This window comes from Bos indicus, chromosome 24 (assembly GCF_029378745.1).
Source record: "Bos indicus isolate NIAB-ARS_2022 breed Sahiwal x Tharparkar chromosome 24, NIAB-ARS_B.indTharparkar_mat_pri_1.0, whole genome shotgun sequence".
NCBI classification, from domain to species: domain Eukaryota; kingdom Metazoa; phylum Chordata; class Mammalia; order Artiodactyla; family Bovidae; genus Bos; species Bos indicus.
This window is the reverse complement of record NC_091783.1, coordinates 41,964,051-41,987,371: the sequence shown is the minus strand read 5'-3', so window position 1 is coordinate 41,987,371 and position 23,321 is coordinate 41,964,051. Positions and strand designations below refer to the sequence as shown.

At 42.4% G+C, this 23,321-nt stretch overlaps 1 protein-coding gene across 2 annotated transcripts in view; it reads right to left on the bottom strand.

Moving 5' to 3' along the window:
• RALBP1 (ralA binding protein 1) overlaps positions 1-23,321 on the bottom strand; it is a 40,247-nt gene that overhangs the window by 5,574 nt on the left and 11,352 nt on the right. For both annotated transcript variants that reach the window (XM_019986767.2, XM_070778949.1), the window contains exons 2-7: positions 12,633-12,929; positions 10,851-11,309; positions 7,167-7,516; positions 5,625-5,786; positions 4,502-4,633; positions 380-487 (exon numbers count right to left, since the gene is read on the bottom strand). In XM_019986767.2, the coding sequence (XP_019842326.1) occupies positions 380-487; positions 4,502-4,633; positions 5,625-5,786; positions 7,167-7,516; positions 10,851-11,309; positions 12,633-12,876 (1,455 nt within the window). In that variant the 5' untranslated portion in view covers positions 12,877-12,929. The remainder of the gene's footprint in view (positions 1-379; positions 488-4,501; positions 4,634-5,624; positions 5,787-7,166; positions 7,517-10,850; positions 11,310-12,632; positions 12,930-23,321) is intronic.

Sequence of the window (23,321 nt, the reverse complement as noted above, 5' to 3'; positions counted from 1 at the left end):
ACAAATACCATATGATTTCACTGCTTATTTGTGGAATCAAAAAGTTGAACTCATAGAAGCAGAGAGTACAACAGTGGTTACCAGGCCTTGGAGAGTGAGTAAAATAGGGAGGTACTGGTAAAAAAAAATACAGCTGCACTTGTGTTGAAGGACTGTCTAGAGAGGTAAGGCTGATGACGATGCTGTACTCAATGGTGGATTATGCCACGAGAGAGTGTCTTTCAGGTGCTCGCATCACAGAAGGTACTATGAGAGGGTAACTGACTGTAGCAATCATTTCACTGGGTGGAGGTGCATCAGATCATGTTTATACCTTAAATATATATATATATTTTTTTTTTTTTTTAAAGATCTTGCAAAATAGAAGAGGTACACTTACCTGGGCAAGAAGAATATTTATGACTTCCTCGTTTTCATTCATTTCTTCTTTGGAAACATCCTCTTTTGAAAGACTGGCTATTTCTTGGGCAATCTTGGTTTCACATTCCTGTTCAATAAGAGAAATGGAAGCACTGCTCAGCCCACTGTAACACAGTCAATAAACTTACACTGTCCCCATTCCTGAAATTTCCTCCTCAGCTTCTGGAACGGAAACACTAAGAGTGGCACAGCCAGCAGAACCTCTGGATGGGGCATCTGATAAATGGGCTTTGACAGTAACGTGTGGATCTCACGCTGTGGATGTACTGGAGGAAAATGTTCGGTTCTAGCTAACGTGCTCAGCATTTCTGGAACCTTCCCATATAAACTGTCTTCCATGATCCTTCCTGTTTGGAGGGGGTCTACTTTAACCCTACAGTTAGTTGGTTTTGCCGATAGTACCAACGGCAAGTAGCCATTGTCAAGTCAAGTAGCCACTGTCTACCACAACACCAAACGTCTCCAACACCACAAAGTCCCCTTGGGCTCCTCCGCCACCTGTTGCCGCTGGAAACCACTAACCTGCTTTCCATTGCTCTGGTCTCACCTTCTTTTATGTTTCATATAAACTGAATTAATCAGTAAGCAGTCTTTTTCCTGGCACGTTAAATTTCACAACTGATCTATGTTATATCAGTAGTTTGCTGAGTAACATGCAAGGATATGAATGTACCCCAGTTTGTTTATCTGTTCACCAGCTGGTGGGCATTTCAGTCCTTTCTACTTTTGAGCTACTAATAAGACCTGTAAAAACCACTAAGTATCTGCTCTGGGAGGGAACATGCCTTCTTCTGCTAGATAAACACTTAGGAGTGGGATTGCTGGGCCAGATGATAACCTGATGCTTAACTCTGAAAGAAACTGCCAAACTGTTTTCCAAAATGACTGAAACAGTCAAGATCAGTAAAGCAGAGCTCCAGCCGCTCTACGTTCCTGTCAACACTTGGTACTTTTGATACTAGTCATCCTGGCTGGTGCGCAGTGGCTCCTCATTGTGACTGCGATCTGCACTTCCTCACTGATGAACAACCTTCACACGTGCTTCTTTATCATGCACATATAATCTTTGGTAAAGAACTTCAGTAAAGTGCTGTTTAAACTTTTGCCTTTTTAAAACTGAATTTTTATTATAATAATCGTACACTCTGGTGGGGGATATTAATAATGACCGAGGCTAAGCATAGGGAGTAAAGGAGTATGAATTCTCTGTACCTTTCCCTCAGTTTGGCTGTCAACCTAAAACTGCCCTAAAAAAATACAATTTAAAAAAATTGGTTTGTCTTATTAAGTCTAAAGAATTTTTAATATATTCTAGTTCAAGAACTTTATCAAGTGTCTGTTTTTTGCAAATATGTCACAGTCTCTGGTCTGCATGTTCATCTTTCTAACAGTGTCTTTTGAAGAGTATATTTTGATAAAATATAGTTTACCAAATTTTTCTTTTACAGTTCATGAATTTTTGTATCCTATTTAAGAAATCACTCAAACAGCTCATACAACTCAATAATAAAAATTTAAAAAAAAAACGAATCAAAAAATGGGCAAAAGACCCAAATAGACATTTCTCCAAAGAACACATACAGATGGCCAACAAGCAAATGAAAAGATGAAATCATCATTGCTAATTATTAGCGAAATCCAAGTCAAAACTACAATGAGGTATCACCTCACACTGGTTAGCATGGCCATCATTAAAAAGTCTACAAATAATAAATGCTGGAGAGGGTGTGGAGAAAAGGGAAACTTCTTATACTGTTGGTGGGAATTTAAGTTGGTGCAGCCACTATGGAAAACAGTATGGAGGTTCCTCAAAATACCAAAAAATAGAGTTGTCATACAATCCAGTAAGCCCATTCCTGGGCCTATATCCAGATAAAACTATAATTCAAAAAGATAGTTGCACCCCTAATGTTCACAGCCACACTATGCACAATAGCCAAGACATGCAAACAACCTAAATGTCCATTGACAAATGAATAAAGAAAATATATATACATATATCTATATATAAACACATACAATGGAACACTATTCAGCCATTTAAAAGCAATAACGCCATTTGCGCCAACACAGATGCAACTAGAAATGATCATACTAAGCAAAGTCAGTCCCCTTATATGTGGAATCTAAAATGACTCGAACTTATTTATGAAACAGCAAAAGACTCAGACACAGAGAACAGACCTGTGGTTGCCAAGCAAATGGGAGCATGGGGGAGGAATAGACTGGGAGGCTGGGTCATTTATTTCCACATAAATTTTTTTTTCACAGAGATTTTAGAAAAGCTTACTAATTTCTACCCAAAATCACCTGTTTAAATTTTGATTGGAATGGAATCCACAGATGAACTTGGGAAAACCTAACATTTTAACAATATTGTGATAAAAACATATTTCTAATTTATTTATGTCTTTTTTTAGGTGCACTATCCAATAGTTCATTGCAAACATACGGAATACAACAGACGTGTGTATCTGATCTTGTATGTTACAGCATTGCTAAACTCACATATTCAATTTTGTATAGATTTCTTAAGATTTTATACAGAGACAATCACATGATTTGTATATAAAGACTAATTTCTCTCCAATCCATATGCCTTCTTTTTCTTGTTTTGCTGCACTGGCTAAAACACCTCCAGTACAATGTTGAACAGAAGCAGTAAAAGCAAAAATCCTTGCTTGTATACCCAATCAATCCCAGAAGAAAACATTCAGACTTTTACCATGAAGTACAATGTAAACCACAAGACTTTTTTTCTGTAAATGCTCTTTATCAGGCTGAAAAGAGTTTTTATTAAGAAATAAATGTCAAATTTTGCTACACACTTTTTCTGCATCTTCTGATATGATCTTATCATTTTTCTTATTTTTAGTCTGTTAATATAATGAATCTTTAAAAGTCATTTATTTCTCAAAGTTGAAATCAACTTGATAGAACCTTTGGAGCATTCTGTGAATTAATAAGCAGACATGAAGACAGCTTCAAGAAATTAGTAAAGCAGAGGTAAGCCATCCCATTCTGTCCTGGCTCTGGTTTGTTACGTCACAGTTCCTTTATCCAAGAGGGATGCAGAAGCGAGAAAGGAAGCCGCACCCACAGGGGTCAAGACCCTGTGTTAAAGGCTAATGGGTGACACCACACGGTGGACAATGACCACACGAGGCCTGGTTGGTCTATCACTAAAACCTGATTCCAGGCCAAATCATGAAGGGACTAATTAAAAACAGGCATTGTAAGCAAAAGATAACCTGGTAAGCAGAGGAGAAAGGAAAATGCACAGAGGGCATCTGCAGGTCCTATAGCTCAGGGCAGACATCTCGTCGCTGCCTCCTCTCTGACAAAGCCACCGCCACGTCCACGCACACCACCAGCCCTCGAGCCAGAGTACTGCACTGTCTGGACTCTCAGCAGAACCACAACTGTGACCACCACGGACCACGTGGTCCCAGTCAGACGAATGTCAACTTGTGTCCCTTGGAAGTGCTCTTGGACCCTGATATTGAATGTGCACATAGGTGTTAAGAGGGGCCCAGAGATGTGGGACCTCAACCTCAGACTGGCCGGGACACTCACAGAGTCCCAGCGCCAAGCAACACACTGAGCCAGAGGGAGACCGACAGTCGGGCTTGCAAACCCCGAGCTCATCCAGCAGAACCTGTCACCTGCCTGTTTCCAGGAAAAGAAAACCCCTCCTGACTTCAGTACCTCCATGTGTAAGGCCTCCAATTCCCCCGCAGCCTTTGAAATGTATCACCACTGCACTGCTTCTCACCCTGGAAACCTGTTTACAAGTCCAACCAAGCCAGAAACAACAAAACTGACATCTTTTAGTCAAACAGTGTAATTCAAAAACTCAACTTCCTAAATTAAAGGCAGCACTTCCCTGATACCAAGCTGAAGGATCAATAATCAAGAACTGGAAACATGTGAACAAATCTCCCATCAGGGAACTTCCCTTCAGAAGGGATTTGTTGTCATACTTAAAAAAAATAACTTAAAATGGTATATAAAAGATTTTAGTGCATTCTTTTTACATTTCATCATAAACATGATATACCAAAATAATAAATTTACTCACTTGTCTTTTAGCTTCTCTCAGTTTTCTCTTGAGGGCTGTCAGAATTCTTTGTACTTCCCATAATCTCTCCTCTTTCGATAAATCCTTTATCCCGCCCTGTAGATCTCGATGTAAACAATTCAAAAGAAACTCCTAGAAAGTAATACACCACACACTGAATAGGATTTCACGTCTTATCATCTTAAAGCCACATGCCATTTCTAAAGATGCAAAATCGACTACTTTTCGGTTATCGTTAAAGAAATGACATAATGGCACAGATTGTGTTTTCAAGGCTATGACTGAAAAATCCTCCTTAGTTTTTCTGCCTGAGCACTAGGTTCTAATCCATCGGCACACATTGGTTCCCAGCAGTCAATTCATATCCCTTCCCCCAAGAATATCAACTACTAAGAAACAGGAACTTGGAAATGACAGGGAAGAAAAGCAAGCAGGGATCTAATGTGTTACATGCAAACAAAAGATGCAATAATAATCAAATGGAAGTAAATGTCTTAGTCTTGAGTTTCTTACTGGGCTTGCCAAGCACACACAACTGACCAGCGCTATTTCAGAAGGACAGTGGGAAAGCACAGGATCTGGGGTTAAATCCTCGTTGTAAAACTTGGTAATAAACCAGGTGACACAGATTTACCTCTACCAACTTTCATTATTCTCATCTGTAAAGTAAGGCCAATAAAAGCAGCCTTGTTCAGATAAGGCAACATTTTTGGACTGCTTACAACATACCTGGCACCTTGCTGAACATTTTTTAACACATTATTTCATTTAAGGTCATCTTCAGATCAAACCTAGGAGAGGACTCACTTTTAAAGGCAATCCCCAAGTCTTAAGGAGGTTAAGCAATGTGCCTAATTCAGTCAGTCAGGAGCAGAGCAAGAATTTCAAGCCAGGTCTTTTGATTTCCAAACCTGTGCTCTGTGTACCATGATATCCTGACTTAATGAGCATGAATCAGCACCACAAGGGAAGTTCTGGCCTTGGTGTGCCATGAAGAGAGTGCCCGAAAGCTACATACACACAGGAAGTGCTCAAGGACCAGGACTCATGGGCGTCAGCACCCCAGTCTCCCACAGGGTCCGCGTGAGGGTGGCTCGGGGGCCGGAGGGCGGTGCGCACACACCTGTCTCCGTATCTCCTCCTTGATGCTCTCCTGGGTCTCAGGCAGTGTGGGCATTGTGGCCATGTTAGACCATCGCAGGGGCTTCGTCACTTGCTTCAGTGTCACATTTCCAAAGAGCTCTTGCACATGTGTGAAAAACACATACAGAACACGATTGCTAATCTAAAAAAAAAAAGGATTTGCAAGAAAAATATTAAAATCATCGTTTCATTTCATTTGTGTCTGTTGCCTAAGTACCTTCTTTAATCTTCAGGAGTCACAAGACATGCTTCGCTACTTAATGGCCAATTTAAAGAAGAGAATGAGAAAGTACAGGTTAAGTGGTAGACTCAGCACTATGAGGGACTGGGGGAAAAGCCAAGAAAGGGACGCAGAGGCTGATTATCATTGATTTATTCTGTTTTAGCCCTAGAGCATTAACTGATTTTTTAAATCCTATGTTCTTTATTTTCCAGTTACTATGAGGCATTCTAACACACGCGACTGGATCAACTGAGAAACAGGGGAGCCTGTGGCTACAGAGGTGGGCTGAGCATGGGCATCCCCACTCCAGGGACAAACACCTTCCAGGAAACTCCAAAGCTCAGGATGGAGGAGCTAAGACATCAGGATGTTAGGTGGCTAAATAGCTGGTAAAAGAAACTGTTTCCTATCTAAAACTTACTCTGACAACACACCTGCATTTTCTGTGACACCATCATCCCTATTATAGAAATGCTAAGTAACAATGTAATATTTACCAAATTCTGAAAACTTAACTAACAGGAAATTTAAGGAACATCTTGTTTCCAAGCTATAAGCAATGAGCAATGAAGGAATCTTCAGTGAAAGAAAATACACTGTTATACGTAGCAGTGTGCTATAACAGTGACCAACAAGTGACCTGGTGTATTCACCAAGAGGGCTTAAAACAAAAACTATAACCCCTCTCATTGTTCTGCCCTCTGTTTCTGGCCAGAGTGAAATATCAGTAACTCCAATAAAGGAACTCACACATTCTATGCCAGCACCAAGTGAGTAGCAGGAAGCGAAGACCAGGAATTTACGTTATAAAGAATCACCACCCACCTCCTTGAAATGCCTCCCCAGGTTAAGATTCTATACAATACTTTATATAATCTTCACGACTGAATTCTTCAGGTTAAGTCCCTGACCAAATGAATAATGTTAGGCCCCCTTGGGCCTGAGTCTGAATGTCTATGTGACATGATTGAGCAGTAATGCTATTTGATGGAGTAACTGAAATCTTCAAAATTCTGCGGATGAACTGGGACTGCAGGTACCCTGGCTCCTCCTCCACTAAGGACAGGTCACTGTCATCAGGAGCTGCTTACAGACCTACACCCAAACCTGGACAATACTCATATTCCACAGGCACAGCTCAAAGGCCAACCTGCTCACCAGCTTTCACGTCAACACCATCCACACTCAGGCCAAGCCCTTGCCCACTGTCCCTGGCCCACTGCTTGGTATGACTCGGCAATGGGAAGCACCCTCGCCCCAACCCCAAGGGCCCACATGTGTGCCAGGAAGGCTGTGTACCTGCACAGTGGGGCTGAGCACTATGGAAATGTTCTGGATGTTCATTTTCGTTTCCAGTTCCTTGGCAATAACATGGTCCATGTGCACGATGAGCCAGGAGATGAGAAGGCGGCTGCACTCGGGCAGGTCTTCCAACAGGCGCTGGAACTCCTGCACCTTCTCAGCCTCCGAGCTCCGGCCACACGCCTCCTCGAAGCGAGGCAGGAGCTCCTTGGTCAGCAGGTTCTCAGGCAGGTCCCGCAGGTACTGCTTCAGCAAACTGGCCACCGTGTTCGGTTCATACTCTTCCAAGTTTGGAGATTCCTCTCTGTCGTAGGCTGCTTTCAGCTCATCCACCTTGGATTTAATTCCTGAGAACATTCAAATTCAGAACAAAAAGAAGTGTTAAGAAAAAAATCAAACACACAGCTTTCTTCCCCAGCATGCCCATCATCACCCCTGGGGGAGATGGGAAAAGAGCCAACCTGCACGTTAATTGTTTATCTGCATATCGTTCACACAATTCCTCCGTAAATAAGAGAGAAAGCTACACTCTGAGGACAAATTTAGCCAAACACTAAATGATAATGGAAAAACAATATTCAGAACAAATATCACAGCAAACACAGAAACATTAAGCAAATATGCCAATCGATTCAGGGAAAATATGTTTTTAAAGATTACGTAGGCAAAAGTTAAACTACAATTCGAGAATAAGCCTTCCTCTACATGAGTGGCCAACTGCTTTTTCTAACCAGTCACAAGACTGACAATATAAAATACAACTCAGTACACACAAGCACGCTGCAAAAAGGTATGGGTGAGTACTTTTTTTATAAATAAAAATTGTATCAAATGGAAAAGGTGAGCTCACCATCTAAATAAACTGTCTGAAAATTATTCCCCAATAAATACCTAATTTCTAATAATACCTAATATCTAATTTCTACATTTAAATTCTTTACATGTTTTCTTAATCTGAAACAGGGCTAGAACCAAAAAAAAAGTGAAACCTGGGTTACTAAAATCAAATTGTTTTGCTTTTCTTACTGGTCAGAAAGAAACACACATAAATGTTTTTAAGACACTAAGTATGTAAGTCTTGACTCCAGTCTGCATTTAAGACAGAATTCAGTGACACTGACTGCTCGCTCACGAGAGCACAAAGTAGCTTCCGCTGTCTTCAACACTAGAAACTTCAGGCCAAGGTGTGACGCCACACACACAGAACACCACTCGGCTGTAAACAAGAATGAAATCCTGCCGCTGGCAACAGCATGGCTCAACCTGAGGGTGTTAAGCTACATGAACTAAGTCAGAGAAAGACAAGGACTTCCTTTATGGAATCTAAACAAATAAAGCAGTGAATGTAACAAAAAAGAAACAGACTCAGACACAGAGAACAAGTTAGTGGTCACCAGAGGAGAGAGGAAGTGTGAGGGCTAAATTAGAGGTAGGGAACTAAGAGGCACAAACTAAATGCGCAAAATAAATACACTCCACAGTGCAGCACAGGGAATACGGCCAGCATTTCACAGCAGCTATAAACGGAGTATAATCTTTAAAAACACTGAATCACTGTGCCGTATCTCTGAAACTTAACACTGTACATCAACTATACTTCAATTACAAAAAAACTTTAGGCCAGTTATTAAAAACAAGCCACGAACTGAGGCTGACATTGTAATGGTAAACATTACAAAACCTTTTAATGGCATCACAATAAATCAATAACTTAATCCAGCACTGACAAAACCAGCAATTCCAAATAGGAAAATAATAATATAGATTTTATTTTGCTATAATCTTCATTTTGAGGTGGAAAAGTTAGAAAATAATTCCTATTTTCTTACTTTTCTGAATAAAATATGGTGAGTGATAACTTTAATTGAAATTCCTGACACCCTCCTCTCTCTCTCATGAACACCTTGTAGATACATAATTTTGCCCCAGCAGTGCCTGCCCAGAAAATGGCACAAGTGAACAATTAGAATATGTGTTTAGTCTGTTACTCAGAAATTGTTACCAAAATGCTTTCCTTTTAAAAACTGAACACTTCAAAGTCCCAGGTACAGAAAGAGCAGATGACAATAGATTAGTTTTAAAACTAGAACTTGGACATGAATAAGTGTGAATCAAAGTTCTCCATGAAAAAGCGCTACTACTAGCATTCGAAAAGAAAAGTCACAGGCACGGTTCTGCAGTCCAGAATGCTGAATGCAGTGTTCTGCCAGAGCCTCACAAATAAATACAGAACTGATCAAAGCAGGTGCTCGTTCTCCAAGGCGCCAAGGACCAGGGGAGCAGCTCAGTGTCGAATAGAGAAGACATTCCACACCTCCAGCTCCAAAAGAATACAAACATAAAAAATCAGGACAAAGTCCAAAGAATCCTCTGAACAACGCTGTAGGAACCTTCAGAGAAGCTTTCACCTAAAATGAAATTTCCTCATGCCTATCAAAATCATAAGCGAGAAGCAGCTATGTTAGTACTGTGTAGATCTTTAAAAATCCATCTAATTTTTCTTAAAAGGCAAGTTTTACATTCAGTTAAATGTGTTTATTTTATGTAACTAAGAAGTTGTAAGTTAAAATTCAGTGCCTAATTCATTTTCTTATTTTCTATAAAATAGCAGCATATTAGCCAAAACACTCTTAAATGACATGTTATCTGTGGGCTACGTAAAGGTCTCCCCAGTTATCAAACATGCCTGCCCTTTCTTAACAAAGAAAGGGCATATCAAATCTACCTTCATATCAAATCTACCTTCAAGAAATGTGCATGAACCAATTAAATATAAAAACTAAATCTAGTCTCTCTATTCTAAATGTTTTTGATCTAACTCATCATGAACATGCATGAGCAACAATGCATGTTACAGCCTCAGTCACAGGAAGGTGATGACTAGATTTAGAAAAACTAAATCTAGTCTCTTTATTCTAAATGTTTCTGATCTAACTCATCATGAACATGCATGAGCAACGACACATGTTACAGCCTCAGTCATAGGAAGGTGATGACTGCATCGCACAGGTAGGACTTGCATCCTGCACCAACACCAAAGCCACACCGCTTTGTAAGAACAGAGTCTCAGTTTTGGACCACAGGTGTCTTGTTTGACTTTAGACACCCAATAGGAATCACACTCCTGCCAAGTATGAGATGTTAGTTTTCACACACACGGAATATAGGAAAATGGAACCTAGACTTCACTAGCATATGTCAGAGCCACACCTGACCTAGAGGAATCCACCCCTGAGGTCTAAACACTTAGCAAGAACAGCCCATCCCTCAGCTGGACTGAGGAAAAACTCACATGACAGCGTCAGCACTGTGTCTCATGGCCAAGACACATCCTGGACGCAGACACCAAACACCTTCCCTCCCCGCTGACCTCCTCCCGACACCCAACCTCTCGGGGGCGCCCAGGTGAGGGGTGCTGCCCACACGCACCAGGCACTACAAAATGAACCCACGGTGAGCCCTCCTAATGGGGGTGTGGGGATCGAGTAAAAAAGGCAGCGTGCATGCGCGCGCGCACACACACACACACACGGACACAGTGTGGGGGCCTTCGTTCACCGGGAAGGACCAAGGACATGAATGAGGCTTAGGACCCGTGTCACAACCTTGCTCATAAGCACTCTGCTCCTTCCTTTGAAACACAGAGGCAAGCCGACCAGTAGCGAGCAGCGCGGCCCTCACCTGACACCCTGTAGATGCCCTCGCACTTCATGCCGTGCTTCTCCACGTAGTCCACACACTCCCGGAAGACTGCGGGCAGCCGCACGCCGTCGTACATCATGGTCCTCTCTACCGCGTCAGCCAGCGGGATCCCGAAGATGGGCCTGAGGCTCGGGACGTCCAGCTGAGGCACCTCTGGCTCCTGAATCGGCTTCTTCTTCTTCTTCTTCTCCTTCCACTGTTTAACCACGTCAGCTGCTGTCAAGTCTTTTGACTTCTTCTCTTTATGCTTCTCCTCTTTGTGCTTTTCTTCCTTATGTTTTTCCTCTTTGGGTTTCTCTTTTATTTTAAAATCCTTCTCTTTCTTTTTAGAAAAGCTGGGCTTCTTGAAGACATGGATCCCCTTGGACCTCTTCATTTTGGAAGGACTTTCGGCTTCATCCCCCGAACTATCTTCCTGAAAGGCAGCATAGCCCTCAGCTGCCAAAGAAACGCAGGAAGCGTGAGTCACAGTCTGCTGAATGTTACACTGTCCATTTTCTATGTTTAAAACAGGTCCAAAGAAGAGTCACCTGGCCTTGGCGACCTATCTTTCCACCTGTGGCCCAGCCCTCCTGTTCTCCCGGCCACTCATCTCGACTGAAAGGTGTTGCTGTGACATCTCTCAACCACAAGAGGGCAACATGCCCAGAGCTAGTTACCCTTGCAACTGGTTTTATTCTATACATGTGTGCAAGAGAAACTTTTACAAACCAAATTACTGAAAATAATCATTATTTCAACTTATTTGGAAAGAATCCCACCATCACACACAACATTCCTTCACAGTCAGAAGAACATCCTCTAACCTACACTTCTCTCAGCTTAGGTTTTCCTATTTGGTTCCTGGAATCTGAAGCCGTCTCCAGTCACAATTGGAGATGCAGGACTATGTAGGTGCTCTTTTCCTATCCACTGCACCTGGCTCCCGGGTCTCTGGCTGGTAAGTTCCCTCTGGGGCCAGCAGCAGGGATGGAGCCTCCTCTGGGGAGGACCGACCAGGAAAGCCCTAACCTTCAGCGTCGTCGGCCACGCCCCTGAGTCAGAAAGCCTGGGTTTCACATTAACAGCTACTCAATATCAGAGCTGTCCTAGTTGGGCTTCCTTGTTTTTTGGGGTTTTTTTAAACATCTAAAACTCTCCTGTTCTTTTCTTTAGCCAAATATCTTACAAGCTAAAATAGAAATTAATAATAGAGATTTTAAAATAGAGATTAGAGGTATTGCATAAATTTCCTTCTGGTTAAAATACCACGAACTCCACACCAACCAGAATAGCAAAAGAAGAGCATGATATTGGGTGGCCAAAAAGTTCATTTGAGTTTTTCTGTAACATCTTACAGGAAAACCTGAACTTTTCGGCCAACCCAATAATAAAAAGCTATCATCCTCCCTACAGAACAGGAATCCCATATGGGTGTGTCGTGGCATCTGCTTAAGAAAACAAATACACTATCTTTTACCATGTGCCCCAACTGGCCTACAACCTCATCAAGACAGTAAGACTCCATAAGCACAAAATTTCAACATTTATTTTTCATACATTATTTTAAAAAACCAACTTAAGAAACCTCCACCAGACAACTTTACCACTTCTGGAAATTCAGTATTTTTACTTGTGATAGTAAGACCCTAAAATACAAAAACTGAGACCCTGAAAAGAAAATATAAAACAGGAGTCCCTGGATATAGGATGGCAGGTACACGTGAGTAGAGCAGAAATTTATCTAGAATAAAGCCACAGCACAGAGGAAACGGCACTTACTCCTTTTTTCCTTTTTCTTGAACTTTCCTTTCTTCTTCCCATGGTCCTTCTCATCGTCAGACACTACGTCGGGAGGCTCGTGGAGGCTGTCGTGGGGGGGTGAGGGCTCGCCCGTGCGGTACAGCCCGGGAAACTTGGTGGGGCTTATCTCCTCAGAGCTGGGGGTGCGGGTGAGCCCGCTGCCATGCTCCACCCTGCGGTGCTCACTGGGGCTGCTGGTGGGGGGCAGGAAGCACTCGGTCATGCTGCCTCCCTGATGACAGCGAGGAGGGCTTCTTGGTCACCTACCCATCACACCTGCGGGAGACACAGCATCACGGTCACCTGGTGGCCACCAATGCCCAGGGGCAGCAGACAGACGCACAGCTTGGCAAACTCCCCCCTCGAGAACTGTCGCTGGTTTTGTCATCTTGAATTGATTCGTGCCTCACACATGCACGTCAGTTCTCAAAAAGCTGAAAGCACTGGATCTTCAAGTGTGGGGAAAATTAACCAAATGGAAGGACATAGGACATCAAGGCAGGACACAGGGTTTCTCCTAAAAAGAGCCCACCGCTCTGTAAGGGGTTTCATTTTGATTGCTATCCAACAGAAAACTTTTTCTTAGGTTATGACCAAACAACCATGAATAACAAGAAGACTCTTTATATAACTACACATGAATAGTTTAGTATCATTAGTGAAATCTACAGAACAGTGACAGATGCAGTGATTCACACAGGTACAGGTCATTAGCTGCAGTTACATACCGCATTAGACAAGCCATGTGTTCATACAGCTAACAAAGGAAGAACCTCATTTGCTCATTCCTAAGGCAATGGCACCCCACTCCAGTACTCTTGCCTGGAAAATCCCATGGATGGAGGAGCCTGGTAGGCTGTAGTCCATGGGGTCGCTAAGAGTCGGACACGACTGAGCGACTTCCCTTTCACTTTTCACTTTCATGCATTGGAGAAGGAAATGGCAACCCACTCCGGTGTTCTTGCCTGGAGAATCCCAGGGACGGGGGAGCCTGGTGGGCTTCCGTCAATGGGGTCGCACAGAGTCGGACACGACTGAAGCAACTTAGCAGCAGCAGCAAACCATACACAAAACAGTTTTGCTAGAATGGACACTACAAAGGACAAACGTGGATAAATAACAAGGTTCTACTGTGCAGCTCAGGGAACCGTGCTCAATATCATGTGAGAAACCAGAACGGAAAATAGGAAAAAGAATACATGTATGTGTACGTATGTGTATAACTGAGTCACGGTGCCGGACAGCAATAATTAACACAACTTTGTAATCCAGCTATATTTCAATAATAAAATTTTTTAAAGAAATAATAAAAAAGTACAAATGTAAGAAAAGTTCAATATCTGTTCACATTTTTCTTCTTCATAAGACAACGGTACACAGTTTAAGTACCATGTTCAAAAGCGAATTGTGTTAGTTCTTACTCCTCTTTAATGTTTTTATAATATTCACCTGAAAAACTACCAGAATCACTTCTCTTTGCACTGACTTAAGGTGATTCTGAAATTTTAAAAACACACAAACACAAGTGTAACTGATAAATCTGACCATAAACAAAGTCAAAAGACAACCAAAGGTGAAAAAAAATGTGTAAATTATGATAGCGAACTTTTCTAAAAAGCAGAGTTCTCACAAATCAATGAGAATTTAAACATAGCAAGAATGTGAAGCAGTTCACAGGAAAATGACTAATATCCATATGAAAATACCATTCAAGTACAATTGCAATTTTAAGAACATAAGACAGTAAGTTAGAATTTTTATAACATCAGACTGGCAAAGAACAAAAAAGGGTCTATAATATACCAGCATACTAAGTGCTGGTAAGGGTGTGAATATTCACTAAGGGAGAATATCCACCAACAGCTGAAGTATAAACCAGCACAGTCTTTTCTGAAAAGCAACTGGCAAAATCTATCAAAATTTTAAATGTGCTCTCTTTGATCTAAGAATTCCTCTTTTTAGGAACTTATCCTTCAGACATCCTTTTACAAGCATTCAAAGATGTGCACATGAAAATAATCATTTTAGCACTGTGCAAGCGAAGACAGCAAAATCTAAATGGCTATCAATAAAAGACACGTTAAATTAGGCTTGATCCAAATAATGGAATGTAAAGTCACACACAAGCCATCTCTGACATAGTAAACCATTGTTATGTCTCCGAAGTTGTAAAAGAGGAGGGAGAGAAAGTTTTTTTTTTATTTTGAGCCTTACCATGCCCATCTATCACTTGTACTGCTATTATCACGTTTTTCAAATGAACAGGCCATGTTTTTTTAGTCTCATAAAAATTGTTTTTGACAATATTTAATAGTCTGAGGAAAGCAATTTACAGCACAGTATCAAGTTTTAAATATATAAGCACACAAAAAATGTAAGAACAAGGGAACTTTAGTAACAATTATCTCTGAATTATAAGCTTATAAGTGGTCTTTTCACTTTTTTACATTTCATCGGTTTCCTACCAGTACAGTATACCTTACTACTTGCCTAAGCAGGAAAAACATTAAGCGAGAAATTTCATCAAAGGAACTGTAAGCATCACTGTCACTCTGATTCTCTGGTTTTACTTCATGGGTTCTGACGGCTGGTGTTTTTTTAAAATACATTCTTTTCTTAACTGAAGGGATGAGAGTTTAAAGGGAGCTAAGGTGCCACCAGCCTATCGGTTATACATCACAGGTGGGGAAACTGAGGTGTGAAGAGCAGAGAATAAAAACACGGGTGAGGGAAGGAGCACAGCTCGCCCCGACCCGGGCTACACGCCTCCCTGCTCTCTGTCTCCTCCGCGCTGGGACCCGCCTTCCTCCCAGGAGTCCTGCTCAGCCATACTCATCTTTCCATATCAGGCCCGCAGATGGGCACAAGGAATCTTTCTGGAGTGACGGGAACAGTCTCGATTTGGATTGTGGTGACGGTTACAAACTGTAAATTGACATTTTAAGTGGGTGAAATCTTATGGTATGCAAATTACACCTAAATAAAGCTGTTAAAAAAAGGATCAATTACCAGCACCCCTTTCTCCAGGAATCCCCACTCACGCATCACGCGGCCCAGGCTAAGCTGTGCCTGCCTCCGGAGCTACAGAATCACGGAGCACACCTGGATGCTGCACTGGGCCTTAAGGACCTGTGCATGGGGCCATCCTTACCAGTAATTCGCAAGCCCAACATTTAACACAGCACAGGCTGCACGGGAAGTAGTCAGACGTTTCCTTAACCAACTAAACCCACTAACAAGTCTCTCCATGTTCTCAACACGCTGTGTCCCGCTGATGACACAAAGATGAGGAGAAATGACTTGCCCTCAGCCTCAACTTTTAATTACAGAAACAAAGAAAGGAAACCCACATTTCATTTGAGTTCTGTGGCTTCAGGAACTTTCACATCAACCTGACACGTCCTGTGAGAAAAGTGTTTTTCCAGGTTTACAAACTGTACAACTAAGGCTCAGAGAAGTGAAGTAACGTATCCTATGCCACACAGCAAGAGGTAAAACTGGGATGTGCCTGATGGAAACACACATTCTTTCTACCAAAGTGCCCTCTGTGTACACAAGTACACACACACACACACACACACACGAGAGCACACTTATGCCAGGAGGAGCAGCATATTAATGACACAAGCAGAAACGTGGGGTTTGTTATGAGAACAGCAAGAAGATGGGTCTGATGGGAGCAGATTCATGAAGAAGCAACAGAAAAGACATGGAAAGACAAGATGGTTCTGAACTGAAAGCTAGCTGGTGCCGAGCTGAGGAGGTCATCATCAAGTTCAAGTCCAGAAGCGACAACGCTGGGGCTGCAAAGCATGAGGGCAGGACCACGAATCACAGAACGCAGGTGGGTCTGGACCGCCCCCCACTCTGCAATCTGCACACTGGACTGACAAGGAAGAGTCCTGTTCCTGACACCCTGAAGAGATGATCTTGCGAAAACCACTCCAGAGGAACAGCTCCTGCCCTGACTCAGCCTCGCATGGCTGGGAGGAGCGGCTGCCGGCGCACAGGATGGAGCGAGGCCGGAACGGAGGTGCAGGAATGGTCCTGAGCTCAGGGAGCCACACACACACCTCAGCATCCTGAGTAAGTGGGCAGAGAGACAGGCCTTGGAGGGTCCACAGTGACTTTCAGCATAAACAGCCAAAGGTGAGGGGGAAAAAAAAAAGAAATTCCTACTTCTGAGGCAAGAGGAGAAGTGATGTAAACTTTTCAACATTTAAGAAAGATGTCAGCACAGCTAAGAAAAAGACCGCATACTGACAGGCAAAGAAGGCAGACAGGACGGGGCCTCGAGATAAGAGGACCAACACTGATCCCGGAGGGTGCTTTCTGCCTCTGCATCGCAGACTTGCAGCAAAACATGCCAGAAACACCAGCGATGACAAAAGCCAGCCCTCTCAGCTGAAGGACCAGAAGGGGGCGGTCCTTCCAGACAGAAAACCTCAGAAAACGCAGTCTACTCCATCCAGTAGACAGACAACAGAGTCTACTCCATGGTCTACTCCACCAGAGACGTAACCATGACAGTATGGTACTGGAGCAAGGGTGGACAGGTTAGTGAACAAAACAGAAACTTCGCAGAGGCTCGTATATACGCAGTCAACTGCCTGTCAACAAAGGTTCCAAAGGAATTCATGGGGCAAGGAAAGTCTTCAGCAAGTGGCGCAGAGTAACCATGTGGGGAAGAGAGAAGGTCAGCCCTCCATCGCATCACCACAAAGTGTGCATGACAAACTACAGACACAAAACTTCACTGCTAACAACTTAAAACTTCTCCATAAAACACATTTGTGAGCCCTTGGAGGAAGAATTTCCCAGACAGGAACAGAAAGCAATTAACTACTGAATTAAAAGTCCACAAACTAGACTTTTTATCAAAAGCAAAAATTTTCACTCATCAAAAGATAGTAAGAAGAAAATTAAGAGTCAAGGCCAAGACGTGGAGAACACACTTACAGTGTGTGTGTGTGTACGTGTGTCTCACAAAAGACTTAAACCCAGGATATACACAGAACTTCTACAGTTCAACAACAGACAATCCAAAACAAAACTGGGCAAAATCAAGCACACAATTTACAAAAGAAAATCTATGGGCAATAAGCCCATGAAAAACCTCCACATCACCAAACATCAAAGAAATGGAAACTAAAACCACGGTGAGCTATCAACAGACACCATCCAGAATGGCTGAAGTGCAAACAGAACTCTAATTCCTAACGCTGGTGAGGATGTGTGGCACTAGAAATTTAATACACTGCTGGTGGGAATGTAACATTTAACCACTTTGGAAAAGTATTACTATTTGGCAGTATCTAGTTAAACTCTTACCATATGACCCAGCAATTCCACTCCTGAGTATTTACCCCAGAGAAATGGGAACATATTCACACATATTCACATGATCAGAGTAACTGTATTCATAACAGATAAAAAACAGAAACACATTGCCATTAACAAGCCTGGATAAACAAGCGGAAATATATTCACACAATGGAATACTAGCATTTTTTGAAATGAACAAACTAGTCATCCATACAACAAAACAGATGAACTTCAAGATAGCACTGCAGACACCCAAGATTACATAGTGTATGACTATTTATACGAAGTTCTGGAAGAGGCAAGCTCATCTCCATCGGGAGAATCTAGAACTGGGGTCCTGGGGTTTGGGGAAGAGGCAGGGCCAGAGTACAGAGCAGCTAGAGAGAACTCTCCAGGTTGATGGCTGTGTTCTATGTCCTGACAGGCACGTGGGCTACACACACACACACACACATTTGCTGAAACACATCTTAATGAAATACCACAGACACACACCATTGTGTTAGTCTCAGGGTACTGGTGCTTTGACGTTTAGGTCCATTTTGAAACGATGACCAGTTGTGAGCCTAGTAACCACCTGTCCCCACACAAAGTTATTTAACATTATTCCACATTCCTTACGCTGAACGTCACATTCCGAGGCTTTTCTTTTAATAACTGGGGGTTCGTACCTCCTGATCCCCTTCATCTATTCAACTCTCCACCTCCTTCCCTTCTGGCAACCACATATTTGTTCTCTGTATCTATGAGTCTATTTACATTTTGTCTTATTTTTCAGATTCTACACATAAGTGAGATCATATGGTATCTGTTTTTCTCTGTCTGACTTATCTCACTTAGCAAAATGCCCTCTAGATCTACCCATGGGGTCACAAAAAAAAAAAAAAAAAAACCATTAAACTGTGCCTATCACTGAATATAAATTACACCTCAATAAAATCTCACAGATAGGGAAAAAACCACGGATGCTATGCAGAGATGATCATGAGCCATTAAAAATATGAACTCTCCTCAAATATTGCTACTCTCACCCTAATGGTTGACATCCCGTCCCAGCCCCCCACACCCAAAATCACTGCAATAGGAATGTCTATTTCCAGTCTTTCCCAAATGAAAGCCTATGGCTATCTGGGAAAAATCTCTCTCCAGAGAGAATTTAGTAAAAAAATGTGACTTCTGTAATAACTAACAAAAACTATTAAAAGTATTTCCATACATCTAGAATTTTACTTTAGAATCCCCCAAATTATACCTTTGAAATTAAATATTTCATGTAAAAAGAACAGTTATGACAGCTTTAACTGGGGTAAAGCCAAAAATAAGTTTCACAAAATCAGACTCAAACTTAATAAAGACTTAAAAAACTTCACTCCTCTAAAGAACCAGGATATACACTGTTCCCAACAGTCTCTTCTGCTCATGTACCAGTGTTAATCAGCACATGTAAGAGGAGCCACTCAACCATGCCAAAGGACAAAGCAGTATCAGCAAGAAAGACCGACTGCTAAACTTAAGTCTCCTGAAATGAGGTTTTGAAAATAACTCCAATGATTCATTAAACTTGATAATATCTACACAGACAAGGGCCTCTTCCAAAAAACCAACAGCTTACTTAACTAGTTCACAAGTTAAACAAATCCAGTATTTATAAATGGATTTTTATTAAACACAGCCTAAAAGTCACTGGAAGCAGCTTTTCCTTATTTTTATGGTTTTTAAAAATAGTCTGTAAGTTAAAAGTCTCTAACCTACATCTCTACAAGGGAATCCAGATACTGGCTCGTTAGAACATACTGAGCACTGACCTCCCCATAACCTACTGTCTAGGGATGGCCAACTTCATAAGCACGTGTCCATGTAAAATACATTCTTGTTCTTCAAATTTTCTCAGGATTAAAGAGCATCCAGCTCATAAGGGGCCACTAAGCACCCAACACCATACATGCAGAGACCCATCAGAGCACACTATGAGGTCTCAGGGCGCAAGGGACAGAGAGATGATCCTGAAGGACTCCTAGTGGGCAGAACAGGACAAGCAGATTACAAAAGATCACAATCGATTTGCCAATAGGACCATGGAAATTTACAGACGATAAACAAACATATTCAAAATTCTAATAAGAAAACCAGTTTCAACAACCACCTGAGTGTACAGGTAGAATAAAGATACTTCAGACACACAGCAGCAAGGACTGTATTCCCTGTACACTTGCCCAAGAGACTTGACAACCTGAGATGCAACCTGATGGGCAGCAAGGAACCCAGGAAAAGCAGGCCTGTGGCCAGCTGGTGACACAGTCCCTGTGACCCAGGGGAAGAAGGGTTCCAACACATCTGCCTGTGCAGAAAAGAAGAACAAGACGGGAGCTTTGGGAACAAATCTGTCATAAAAACAGAGTAAAAAGCAAATAACAGTAAGAGACGACCGTTAACTTTAAGAAAAAAGGTAGATGGGAAAATGAAACCGTAGTCCTCTGCCTGGCTCAGGATTACACAGTGCTTCTGTAATAACCACAGTGAAAACGATGGATGCTGACTGATGGAACCAAGCACTGTGCAGGGCATGACTATGCTGGAGGGCTGGGGGCAGCGAACCCGGGGAGGGTCTCAGAGACCCAAATCCTCATCCACCTAACACCCAGATAACAAAGGACATTCAAAACTGCCATCTTCAAAAACAGTAGTTTAAGGGTATTACTTAGGTAAAGGAAAAAACACCAAAAGAAATAGCTGAAAGGAAAGCTTCAGCTATAAAACTCGGGAGGCGGGAGGCGGGGGGTGGGGACAAGGTGGGGACCAGCATTTTGCCTGAGTCTTGACACTGGGCTGGGGTCCCCAAGGCCACCCCAGGGTCGGCGATTCGCTAGGAGGACTCACATCAGTAAGCACACAGTCATGCTCAGGCTGAGACTTATTACACAGAAAGGATACAGAGCAAAAAAAGCCAAGGCCAAGGGGCCGAGTCCAGAGGAACCAGGCGTATGCTCCCAAGGGCCCACTGGCAGGGGAGACACAGGGACACATATGAAGCGCCAGGGGTTTCTGCCTGCTCCTCCGTCAGCCCAAGGTCCCCGAGGAGCCCGGTCACAGCGGCGTTCTCTGCGGAGCGTGTACTGAAGTCCCAGATTCCCAGAAAGAAGGCAGGCACTCTGCGTCAATCAGGCCCAGTAACCACACTTTTCACTTACACAAAATTTTATAGGCCATAAGGAACTCGACTCATCAAAGGATTTCTCTTCAGACATGAACATTACTATTCAAGAAAAAAAAAGAAAACCAAGTTTACGAGCTGAGATAAGGCAAATAATCCTTCAGACGAAGCAGATGAGGCTTAGGGAGTTTCCTATCATCCACAGAGAAGTCCCGGCCACACTAACACGCGCGAGGTTCACAGCCTGTGCCTGTGACGCACGGCAGTATCCACAGGTGCAGAAGCACGCACACCCCCACAGACCAACTGTCAGCCCTCTGGGTTGTTACCTAATTGGTCCTTTCAAAACTCCCAACTTTTGTTCAGGTCTGTGAGGACAGATGAGCCTGGCGGGGTCGCAAACAATCGGGCACGACTGAGTGACTAAACAACAAGTACTTTAACAGACATTTTACTCGAGTTACTGTTTCTTTTCTGCAGTCATCTTATATATCATTAAATTTAATCTTTATTTTAATTTCTCCCCAACCCCCAGGGGCTTAGCCAAAACACTTTTAATTAGTGCCCCATATGCCATAGAGAAATTCACTGAATGACACCGTGATTTATGTTTTCCACTCAGCTTCTCAACATTCTCAGTGTCGTTGATTAAAATATGCCTAAGAGGGCTTCCCTGGTAGTCCAGGGTCCAATGCAGGGGACACGGGTTCGATCCCTGACCCGGAAGACTCAACATGCTGCAGAGCAACTAAGCCCACGTGCCGTAACTCCTGAGCCTGCGCTCAGAGCCCGGGAGCCGCGACCTGTGCTCCGCAAGAAGAGAAGCCACCGCAACGAGAAGCCTAGGCACCACTGGCAGGCAGCCCCCATCTGCTGCAACTACAGGAAGTCCATGAACAGCAATGAAGACCAGCACAGCCAAAAGTAAACAGATAGATAATGAGACATCTCTAAGATATATGTTATCAAAATCAGTTTAAAAGATGTGAAATTCCAAAGTTCATGATAATGAACACGAACATATGAATGTCTTTTTAAGGCTGACAATTACTATTACATGATTATTAACAAGAAAACAGAAAAATTCACATTTTAGGAAACTGATATAATGCAATATAAAATCAACCTCTGGATGAAACAGAAATCTGCAAAGCACAGACCATGTCCATTATTTAGGTGAACATAAAAACTCTGAGGTTCAGAACTCCAGGTGTCAGGAAATGAGCAGCCAGAACATACAGTATCTAGCAGCCAGAAATAATTCCACCTCTGCCTGGGCTGAAAGGCTGGGGAAGACACAGTTCAGTTCTGCACACAGCTGTCCAAATCAAAGGGCATGTATGTATAGTAAGTATGGAGAGAAAAGTCCACTGCCTTTACACGAAATCCGAAGTGCTATATCATAAGCAGTCACAAACACCAAGGACCAAAAAAAGTTTTCTTATAAAAACACCCTGTGACCTAAGTGGGAAGGAAATCCAAAAAAGAGGGGTATGTGTATACATACAGCCAATGCACTTTGCTGTACGGCAGAAACACAACACTGTAAAGGAACTATACTGCAATAAAAATTAACATTTAAAAAACTTAATAAATATCACTTGGAATGTAACAATAAAACAGCACATTTTTAAAGTAACAGGTGGGAGACAGGTGGTATCTTTCCTGCCACATCTCATATAATCACATGATCTAGTCTCAAGCAAATCTTAAATCAGAACTTGGCTTGGAAACAGGGGAGCCCAATAAACCTCATTTAATAATTTTTAAAATGCACACCATCGGTTACAATAGACAGTGGGTAAAAGCATCTAGTCCACTGTTCCCCGACAGTGTGCAGAGGGACCCAGGGCACTGTGAGCAAACTCCACGAGTCTGAGGTAGCTCAAACTGAGGGAAGCACAGTGCTACTCGACACCTGTCAGACACTGCACAGCTACCAGAAAAGAAGGTGGCTTTCAACACTTGACTGTGCACATCCCCTTCAACAGCATACCTTCATACAGCAGGGCTTTATAGGGGTTTTTAAAAAATCAACATGGAACAAGAAATAAGGGTGGTGATGTTCAATCTGATTGCAAAGTATCATAAGCTGCAGTGTTTAATGGACACACAGAAACCACTAATTTTTTAAGATAAAAATGATTTTCTCTTTCAGCTTATGTGTATTATTTTTTTCAAATGGCTACTAA